A 10,815-nucleotide genomic window follows, 5' to 3' on the forward strand; every position below is an offset into this window, starting at 1 on the left:
ATGAGCAGACAGGCGCCTACAGTGAGATCCGTCCTGGGACGAAGAGGCTTCAGTTCAGCTTCGGAGGTCTGTGGTCGGAGCTACGCCGCCTCTGCCTGCCAGCCCGTCCGATGCGGCGCTGGTGCCTATAGCAGCAGGAGCGTCTGCAACCTGGGTGGAAACAGGAGGATTTCCTACGTGAACGGGGTCTGCGGTGCTGGATGTTTTGGAGAGTTCGGCTTCGGCGGCATAGGCTACGGTAATGTTGGAGGAAGGGTTGGCCTTTGCGGCCCCAGGGGATTTAGTATTGTGAGAGGTTACCCCGATCGCAAGGCTGATGGCATCCAAGGCATCTGCATCGACGAACGCCTCCTGAAGCCCCTCTGTGTTGGGGTCGACCCGCTGGAACATGAAATACGCTGTCAGGAGAAGGAACAGATCAAGACCCTCAACACCCAATTTGCCTGCTTCATCGACAAGGTGAGTGCAAACCTGCTCCCCACTTGCACTTCTCTGAGGAAAATAAAACACAGCCAACCTCTTCCAAAAACCCCGGACGAGCTCCTGCCACGAATCACTGAGCTGGGTCCGTGCAAGGGTCCGGATTCCCACAGAGCCATCTCGGTTCAGAGTGAGATCTTCGGCACTGGGGAAGGACTCGTTTCAGCCACGTACTGGTCCTGGTATTTGATGGTGTTTGTATTGTGGCCGTGGTAGCACTGGGCTTTCTTGCAGGTGTCTCCTCCGTGGATGGCCGCAGTTCAAGGCTGGATTTCTCGTTGCAGCCTTGTTCTAGCTCAGCTGGAAGTTACAGCCCTGGCAGGCTCATCTTTCCGTCCCGTATCAGACCCTTTCCCCCCCTTTGTCTTTAAATATAGTGACCATTCCAAAAACGTCCCTGAAGGCAAAGGAAGTTAATCTTGATTCGGGCACCAAATGTTAGATTTCTAAGTCTGAGCTGTCACCTTAGGATGTCTTTGTAGAAAAAAACAGAGGCAAACAGGTTCCACCCTCTGGGGACTCAAACTCATCCTAAAATACATCACAGGGATCATCCAGAGGGGCTTTATTTCTATTCATTGGCGAGAAAGGCAGATTTAGAGATGTGACTTTTTAGATTTCTAAAAATTTAGACATGTGACTTTCAGATCTCTAAATAAGGGCAGATGATTTTATGATCCTCACGGCATATCACCTCTCACTTCCCCAAAATCCTGTTCTTACCCCTGCAGTTTCACTGTGAGAGCGGACAGTTGACCCAGGTGTTGAGTTATTGCATTCATCTCTTTATTTGAAGAATTGCTATTTTTTGGCCTGCAGGTCCGATTCCTGGAGCAGCAGAACAAAGTGCTGGAGACCAAGTGGGGCCTCCTGCAGCAATACGTCCTACCAAAGAAAGGGAAAAACCTTGAACTGTACTTTGAGAATTACATCTGCGACCTGCGGAAGCGCCTGGACTGCTTGCTATGTGAAAAGCAAAAACTGGGCAGCGAAGAGTGTGCCACGAGCCAGCTGGTGGAGGAGTTCAAGTGCAAGTAAGGACCTTCTGGGCTCCTCTAGCTGTTGGCACTTCAATTCTCCTCTGGTTCATCTCAGGCAACGTCTCCCAGACATGTGGCACATCCCCTTTGGGGACGTCACATTCCTCTGTCTCACTAAGTCTTTGCATTGTTAATGTCGTTCATGAAGAAGCTTCTGATCTTGGGCTGGTGTAATGCTCGGTCTCCGTACCCTGATCCTGGAGTGCCTGATGGCAGACTCAGAGCAAGGGGAGGTTGTTATTTATACCTGATCGTTAACATCTGATAGAATTGCTTGGCTCAGGCCTTTTCTTCTCCTTTTCCAACAGATATGAAGAGGAAATCAACAGGCGCACCACCGTAGAGAACGAGTTTGTGGCACTCAAAAAGGTGAGAAGCTCCAAATACATGAATCATTATACCTCTAATGGGTTTATTTGGTGTAAAGCTTGGCTGAAATAGTGCTTTATTAGCAAATGCCTGGCAAAAGTGTTATATTGATCTGAAGGAGGGAGGCCTGTAAAGAGACGCGGGGTCAGAAAAAGAGGCAACTGCAAGTAGAAAGTAAAAATCTATCCCCAAAGCTTCTATCATCAGCGCTACGGCAACACTTCTGTTACCCCGAGCACATTCTGGAAGCGTGATGGGAGGGTGTATTTGTGGAAGGGGGACAGAGTGGGAGGTGTCACACCGGAACACCCGGCGTCTCATACGCTGACAGCCTCGTCACGTCCTTTATACTCGGACAACAGATGAGTAGAAATCATTTGAACAATATTTTAAAAAGTTATATTTAAATACCCATTAGTCAATTCTGAGTTTGTAGCTAGGTCCTAAGTATAAATAAACTAATCCCTGTAAGTCACATTGGAATGGTTTGGTTTTCCTTTAGGATACACCAGGGCATCTTGACTCACCCTCTCACACCTTTCTGCTCTTGAAATCTTGTAGAAACACGTTTCTGTTTTTTTGGCGCTGCCTCTGTCTTCTCTGTGTTTCTCCAATGTTTTCAGCAAGATTGGGCTGGAATGTGTCTCCTCTTTTTCAGGATGCAGACTGTATCTTTTTGAACAAGGAAGAGTTGGAGGTGAAGGTCGATCTGTTAAGAAGGCAGTTAGAGCTGTTGAAATGTGTGTTTGAGGAGGTGAGTTTCTCTGGTCCATCCCAGGAGTCTGGCAGTGCTGCCTCATCCTTCAGGCGCTCCAAATTTCTACTGTTTGAAACCCCTCTTGGACCCATCTCATCCCAAGTCCTGAAAACTTGAAAGCATGGCCATACAGGGTCGATGTAATATTAACACGATTGTGCTGGAAATAGGGTGGTTCCCCTTTTCTTAATGCAGCTGCAGGTATAAATTGGCTGTGTCTTAACTCTACCCCTGAGAAAAGAGATGCGTCTGTCTAGTCACTCCGGATCGCAGTTGTCTGATTAGAGCTAAAGAACCTCCCAGCTTAATCCTGTCATTAACATCAGTAAAGCAGCTGAAGATGACAGGATACCAAGGGTTAAGTCACTCAAATTCCTTGCCCTTGATGTGGGCAGAATTGCTGCAGGTCAGCATGTAGGTCACCAGCTGACATGTGGCAACTCATCCAGCAGGGAGGATTTTCTGCTGAGCCAACCCGAGGGACATTTCTTGACTTGTTATAGCCATCAGCTGAGCAGTGTGGCTCTTTGTCCCAGCTCTTCCTTCACTACAAAGTCTGAGGATTGCTAACAGCTGACTAAGCCATTCCCCAACCTGTAGGAACGAGCTCAGGTAGATCGCCAGCTGTGCGACACTTCGGTCATCGTGAAAATGGACAACAACCGAGACCTGGACATGGAAAGCATCATCAAGAACGTTGAATGCTGGTACCAAGAAATAGCTCAGAAAAGCAAAGAAGAAGTTGATGCTTTCTATCAAACCAGGGTGAGTAAGGAGCAACCTGGGTGTCTGCCTGGCAACTTAACAGGCTGCAGGTTAAAAATGATGATTGCCTTGTTTCTTGGTTCCAGTTTCAGGAGCTTCAGGATAAGAGAGGCAAGTACTGCGATGATCTGCAAAGCAACAAGTGTGAGATTTCAGAGCTAACCCGGATGATACAGAAGCTGCAGTGTGAACTGGAGAATGTGAAGAAGCAGGTAGGAAAGGCCCAGAGGCGATGTCTCCGGAACGGGCAATGTCTTGAAGGACAGCTCAGATATGGGGGAAGATGATGCACTGGCCTTCAGTGGACTTAAGGCCTGCTCTAGGCTGTAGCTGGAAAGTGTATAGTCAAAAAGTGGGTAGAGAAAAGGGATGCTGGTGGGTTTCTATTCTGTTTGCAATTGGAAGAATGGATTAATCCAAAACCAGAATGTCCAGGAATTAGGCAACAAAGGCCTTGAACACACCTGCACTGTTATCCTCCCCTCTGACAGGTCTCCTGCCTGCAAACCTCCATTTGTGATGTTGAGCAGCGTGGGGACTGTGCCCTGAAAGATGCCCGGGAGAAGCATGTTGAGCTGCAGAACGCCCTCCAGAAGGCCAAGGATGAGCTGGCTTGCATGCTGCGGGATTACCAGGAGCTGCTGAACGTCAAGCTGGCCCTGGATATTGAGATTGCAACATACAAGACTCTACTGGAGGGTGAAGAGAGCAGGTGGGTGACAGAGACCTTGTTCCTTTTCTCCTCTATGTCAGAGTCCAGAACAATTCCAGCTCCCACGTGAATTTTGCAAGTCCAGGATCCTCCCAGATCAGAGAAACTGGGGCTGGAGAGATGGCTGGAGGCCGTACAGGCCACCCTGTACCAGCAAAAACAGTTCCTGTCCTAGGGATAGTCAGACATGTTACAACAAGGGATTAAGTGGGCTGGATGTATGGCTGGAAGTTATGAGTAACGTCAGGTTGCTAGATGTGCGTGCAACTGGTTAACAGGATAACGTGCATTTCTCTTCTCTCCCCTAACAGGATATGTGTGGGGAACCCGGTGAGCGTGTGTAAGTAACCCAAAGATTTTCAGCCATGAGGGTCTCTCATTCTAGGAAAGGAAGTTTATGGAGCAGCATCATCTGCCTGCCCTAGCTCCCTCTGCCTCCGCCTCCCTTTTCCGTTTCAGCCCAGGCTGATGTTGAAGGTTTAGACCCAGAAATCTCAAATACCTCTGAATTTTTTTTTAAAATATCAGCTTTTGGATGGAGGGTGGAAGGGCAAATTCATGACTCCGTTCTACTCCTGGAGGCCGCAGTGAGCTGTCCTGGCGAACCCTCTGGGCAATGCATCAATGAGCATTGAACCTGGGAAAGAACACGCCACCAGCCAGACGAGCAACGTGGGAACTGGGAGGATCTGTGAGGGGATGTGTTGGGACATGGGGGAGGAGCTGGAAGGAACAGGGGCTCAGGTACATTGGGCAAATCTAGAGGAAATCAGGTTTGGTTGGTTCTGTCACTCATGAAACAACTTGCCTCGTGAGACTCTTCCAGTTTTCCTCTCTAAATAATTAATCCTGTGGGCTGTCTTGCAGCTGTGGTCAGCAGTGGCTACAATATCCCCGATGACTGCGGGATGCTGGCTGCAAACGCGGCTGCGTGTGGCTACGGCTCCCTGGGGAGACGGTCCGGACGACACAGCTCCCAGAATGGAGGATTCAGCTCCCGGAGCGCTGGGATTCACCCCAAGAGAGTCATTAGCTCGGTGGCCAAGCAGTGTGTCCCAGAGGTGTATTGCCAAGCCGGAGCGGTCAACTGCAAAAATGGGGGATTCAGCTCCCGGAGCGGGGGGTACCCAGCTCGCACCGTCATCAGCACGGGAAACGCGGGCCTGAATGCCAGGATCGGGGCTTGCCAGGCCGGTGGGGTGGTCAGCTTCGGAAACCAAGGCTGCGTCATCAGGCAGCTGGGGGGCTCTCCCGTCGTCGTTGCCAACAGCCCCGAAGTTGTGGCGTGCAACAACGGCGTGGTGGGGAACTACGGGGTTGTCAGGGACCCGTGCGTTGTGCCGTAGGGCTGGGGAGGCGGCACGGCCACCAGCGCCGGAGGGCAACACTTAGACGCGCAGCGCCTACAACTGAGATGATGCGGGATAGTTTCTCTGCCCACTAGTAGCAACGCTTGTCACCAAGCCCGCTCCCACACCTATTAGCATCAGATATATACCCCACCAAGTTATGTTTTCAGAGTCCCCAACCCAAAAGACACATCTAGCAAGCTTCTCCAGCAGGTGCTCAACACAGTATTATTTCTGAGTTTATACTGCCTAGATTATCACAGCTTTAAGGGTTTGCTTCTTGCACTGCCCTGTCTCTCTGGCTTTTCCCATAATGAGCAGATTCATCAACAAAGTTCTTCCTTGCAAGACACCTCTTTTTATTCCAGCTCCTCCCAAAGCATTTCAGAAAAGAGAGTGATGATTTAACTTCCCCAGGAGGCACAGCAAAGAGCACGCTCCCCGTTTGGTTTTTTTTGTTTGTTTGTTTGGGTTTATTTTTTTATTTCTTTTTTTTTTTTTCTTTTTAGTCAAAGAAGAAACCCTGAGCTGCAAATTTGAACTTAAATTTTAAGCAAGGCAATCTCAGCTTTCAAAGCACCTGCTAGTTACACTGCAGCCATAGGCTTTTTGTGGAATTTGCTTACAGATGAATACGTAGTACTTTCGTTTGCTTCTGCATGTTAGGGGTGGCTAGTTCAAAGCGTGCTGATTTTTAGAAGAGCTCACCCCCCCATCCCCACCCCCGAAATGCCAAGGGAAGTTATTGCTGCATAAATCTTCTGAGCTGACATCTTGTACTCACATAAACAGAGCTTCTTGCGTTGACTGCTCAAACTTCCCAGCTTTTCACCGCGCCTTCAATAAACTGCATTAAAAGTAAATGGTTTGTCTCTGAATTTTTCCATAGATGGTATTTAAAGAAATTAGAAAATGGGTGAAGAAGTGCTCTTTCATGGGCTATGGGGGGAAGAAAGCACCAAACAGATCTTTTGATTCTCTTTGGGCAGTTCGGAGCATGGTGGAACTCAGATGCAGGGAGGGTCCAGTGGTATTTATTCTGTTTTATTTAGCTCCTTATATCACACAGCCTGTAAGATCTTTTATAGCCCAACTGATGTCAAAGACTGCCAGAAAGCCCCAGAATGCTCTGAGCACTGTGAGATGTCCCCCACGACAAGTTTGCCAGCCTGTAGCTCCATTCATTGCTGCAGCCTCAGAACAACCCGTTTGTCTGAGCCTTCCACGTCGCAGCAGTTGAATGAAGACAGATGCCAACCTCTGGGCTCAACGGGCTCGTGATCAGGGCCGTGTCGTGCCAGTCTCGTACGTATTTCAGATGTAAAAACCTTTTCTTCAGTGGCATTAGGGCTGACAAAGTGTGACATTTACCCTTGTATGACTTAAAAGGCAAAGGGATAAGTTATGAAAGCTGTTGACCGTAACAAGGTGGGATCGACTTGGTCTTAGTTTGAAGACTCCCACGTAGAGCTGACCGTGTGAGCTGGTTGCTGAGGGCTCATTTCATGGGAGAAAACCAACATTTCCATGGGGTGATTCATCTGACCAAACACAGGCGCCTAATTTAGCATGAAATGCATCAAGCTCTAGACTCTACCGACTGCATCAATTAGATCCTTTGGCTCGGCAGGCAGCCCGGGGCAGGGGTACTGGCGCAAATGGAGACACCGCCGCGCGAGACGCCTGCATGTACTCAGACGCATACACCCTGCCTGTCATCCGCTGGGTTTGCAGACGCTATTATCACAGCGAATTTCTCCCTGTCTCCAGCACATGAAGAATTACAGGTCACGCAGCACCACTAATCTCCCCGCTCTCACAGGGCAAAATTCTAATTGCAACCTAAAAAAGTGAATATTAAAGACCGGCGCAAGGAAGAAGATAAGCACCTTTGGGGAAAGGCATGAGATGTCATTTCTATGCAAAGAGTAGAAACTGCCTCATCTATCTTTGACCATCTGCGTGTCAGACTCCGGTTACGTGAGGTACGCAGTCCTCCAGCAGAGCCCCTCTCTTAAACGAGGAAACCCAGTTCAGCAGTTTATCTAACTTTTACGTGGCTACGATTAGATGAGATGGAGCCCATGTAGGTGGGTAATTTAGCATCTGAGCTTAATGCACTCACCACTTGCAAATGTCATCTGGAAAGAAGGCAAGCCCAATGCCTAGAGTCCCTGCTGAGCCATTAGGCAGCTCCAGTTAATTGCCTGAACGTCACCAATTCCCTGTGTGGTTTCAGGACGTCACTCTGGGCCACAGCCAGGCGGCGTGCACAGGATGGCCGTCCAGGAACCACTGCAGCTCCAAGTTTGGGTCTTCCTTGTGGCTATGAGGAGGCATGGCCACCCCTTCGCAATCCATGGCCAGAACAACTCAGCTTGGCTTTGCTTCAGAGGTCATTTTCGTTGGGTTTTGGTCTTGCTAAAAAAGACAGTTGCTTGAGAAAGAGGAGGTGGAGGAAGGCACAGCTTTGGGACCTGGGGTTAGTCCTCACCAGCTGCTGCTGGTTGACTCGACCAGTTGGTCTTGCCCTTCCTTGCTTTCCCTACGTGGCCTGGCAAAACAGGAACCGGCTTTGCATGACGTTCCCAGCCTCGAAGGGGTGAAAGCCCAGCAAGGCCTAGGTTTTCCAGAGCTTTCCCCTCCTGACCATTAAAGCCGGGACACCAAGGTGTCCCCAGACAAGAGGAGACTCAAGCCTGGGCTCCCGGCTGCAGTGCCTCAATCTCTTGCTTCGGGGGTGAACTGCAGACAGGAGTCTAAAATAACTTCCTAACATTAGCAAAGGTGACTTCTCCCATCCCAACCGAGGAAGCAGCAGGCGGCTGCCTAATTTCACTGGGAGAATAATTATCTTTTAGTGGACTGAATAATGGAGAGAAGAAAGGAAGATGATACCACCTCTTCCAAAACAAGGGCAGCTCCTTTCCTCCTCATGTTTGAGCCAACACCCAAATATTCGTAGCTATAATTTTAGCCAACCAAAGAGGAAAATGAAGGCTGCATTTACGTTTTCTCTATGGCTACAGTTGAATGGGCAAGCTCTTAAGATTTTGTCACAGTAGCAAAAGGAAAAGGTTCCTCTCAAATGGTTTTCAAACTATTCATTAAAGCTTGTGTTACAAGCTCAGGAATATTTCCTGGTAAGGGATTGCTATTTTTCTTTCCCAGTTTGTTTTTTGTTTTTTTTAATCTTGAGGATTGTTTTGCCTTTTTTTTTTTTTTTCTTTTGCTCTTCTTTCTAATAGCAATTATCTTAAACTGTTGTTTGAAGTTGGGGAACTGGATTTTCTGTCAGTTAAAAATCATGAGAGAAAACCTTTTGATAATTAAGAAATGTTTCCAATCAGTTCTTTTAGTAAAAAATATTAATAATTTAAAAATGCCATTCCAGTAATTTTATTCTATGAAATGTTTTGGTGTTTTGGCCAACCAATACAGGCACTCCAAGCCAAAGCCTACCATGGTCAAGGAGATGAAGAAGAAATTGGGAAGAAGCAAAGGCATCTAGACTAATTGCATGGTCAGGGCCTCCCCCATCATCCATGGGGAGAGATGGGCAACTCGGAGGGTGCCTACTCCAAAAACCAAGCATGTCTTGGGTGTGTTGCAAGAAGAGCAGTATGAAGACAGGTGACCCTACTCCTGCTTCGGGAAACCTCCTGCAAATATGTCACCACCCTCTATTACCAGCATTTTCCATTTCAGCCGTCCTGTTCAGGGTGGAACGCTTCTGCCACAGATTCATCTTCAAGAAAGGCAGCCTTATCACACTGACCCACTCACCCTGAACTTAATTTATAGACTAGAAAGGGTGACTCACCTTCTCCTAAAGCATCTCTCTGCACTAAATACAACCAAGACAAGAACGCAGGAAGAGGAGGAAGAGGTGGGACTCCTACAGGAACAGAGAGAAAGTCACCTCCAAGACGGTCATCCCCAGAGCGTGTCCCTGCAGTAGGAGGCAGGAGAGATGGCACAACCGCAGCAATCAGCTGAAAGCACACACTTTGCAGTAAATATTTGAACTGGTAATTAACCTGAGTGGAATACCTTAAACAGGGAAATGTTCTCTGAGTCAAGACTGTCATGAGCTTTTTAGCTCGCTCATTATTCTCTCTCTGTGCGTGTGTGATAGTTACTATAATGTTTTTTCATGTCAAAACCAGACACCAATTACTACTAGCCAAACAAAAGCATGCAGGCTCAAAGGCATTTAACTCATCCCAACATAAGGGATACTTTCAAAGTCTGCCACTAGACGGGCTCTCTCCCTCCCTCCTCTGCCCCTTCCCTGCAGGGAAGGTGCCACTTTCTTCTCTCCCTACCTATAATGAGCTAAAGAAGCAACCTCTTCAGTCTCGCATTGCACAATGGGTCTTTGCTTTTGCCTTTTCTGCTTCTTGCGAGCTAAAAAGGCTTCGAACTCATCCAGCCTTCGAATCGGTAGCAACAGCAAGAAATTCGAGCGGCTTTGCTGGAACAAGAACCCCCTCCGCTCTCTGTGCAAGTCTGTGGCGACCTTGGTGGTGACCACAGTCAGGGTGGCGCAAGATGTGGAAGCAGGTACCATAGTTTCGGCTTTAAAGGTCTCAGAGACTGCAGGAACCCTGGTGAAGTGCAGGAGGTTTGGGGTTTGTAGCAGCAGAGGACCTTGCAGGATGAATCATAGCGATGGTGATCCTGGTCCCACTCATTCTGCAAGCTGTAAAAGCAGCCAGAGCCTCAGCATAGATGAAAGCTCCCAGCAATGGTACAGCTCTGGGGCTGAATCCTCTGGGACTATGAAATAAATACATAAAGAGATCTCGGGAGCAAATCTGCCTGCTTTGCTGATAAGGGAGGAGGAGTTTTGCTTTATTCCGCGGTGATTTCCTTACAGAGCCGCACTGGGAAGTCCCCAGTCACATCAGAAAGGCACGGTTTGGAATATCCCACTTAAAAAAAAAAACCAAAACCAAAAAAACCCCAAATTGGTTAATTTCAGCTTTTTATCCTAGGTGTTAAAAAAAAAGTTTAACTAGGTCAGAATTTCCTGGAGGACAGAAGTTGCATTTTTGTGGTCTGATGAAGCGGATGTAGATTTATTGCGTTTTTTACCATTACTCAGGGAATCATTATCAGGGAACATTTTCTTTTTCTTCTTCTTTTTTCTTCAGATATCCAATTTTCAAGCTACGTATCCAGCACCCAGGAAGCACAGTGGCTTTATATCCCCTTTCTGACCCCCCACCCAAATGAGACGGCCTAGCTGGCTTCCTGATACGTTGCCTTCTGCTCTTTGATGCAGACACCATTTACCAGAACATTACTTGTAGCACACAGGGTAGGCAGCCAAGTGGG

At 48.1% G+C, this 10,815-nt stretch overlaps 1 protein-coding gene across 1 annotated transcript; it reads left to right on the top strand.

Moving 5' to 3' along the window:
- LOC104046231 (keratin, type II cytoskeletal 4) lies at window positions 1–5,469 on the top strand. The gene is made up of 9 exons (XM_064474397.1): window positions 1–459; window positions 1,300–1,514; window positions 1,829–1,889; window positions 2,548–2,643; window positions 3,247–3,411; window positions 3,498–3,623; window positions 3,903–4,123; window positions 4,435–4,463; window positions 4,991–5,469. Exons 1-9 carry the CDS (start codon window positions 1–3, stop codon window positions 5,467–5,469), a joined length of 1,851 nt encoding a protein of 616 aa, XP_064330467.1.
- Window positions 5,470–10,815: the final 5,346 nt, after the last annotated feature.

Source organism: Phalacrocorax carbo, chromosome 27, assembly GCF_963921805.1.
Source record: "Phalacrocorax carbo chromosome 27, bPhaCar2.1, whole genome shotgun sequence".
Classification (NCBI taxonomy): domain Eukaryota; kingdom Metazoa; phylum Chordata; class Aves; order Suliformes; family Phalacrocoracidae; genus Phalacrocorax; species Phalacrocorax carbo.

Bases quoted from the DNA above. Each gene is read 5' to 3' on its own strand.
- LOC104046231 (XM_064474397.1), top strand. From the start codon at position 1: ATGAGCAGACAGGCGCCTACAGTGAGATCCGTCCTGGGACGAAGAGGC. The intron at 1,890-2,547 runs GTGAGAAGCTCC...CCTCTTTTTCAG, and splicing joins AGTTTGTGGCACTCAAAAAG to GATGCAGACTGTATCTTTTT. The intron at 3,412-3,497 runs GTGAGTAAGGAG...TCTTGGTTCCAG, and splicing joins ATGCTTTCTATCAAACCAGG to TTTCAGGAGCTTCAGGATAA.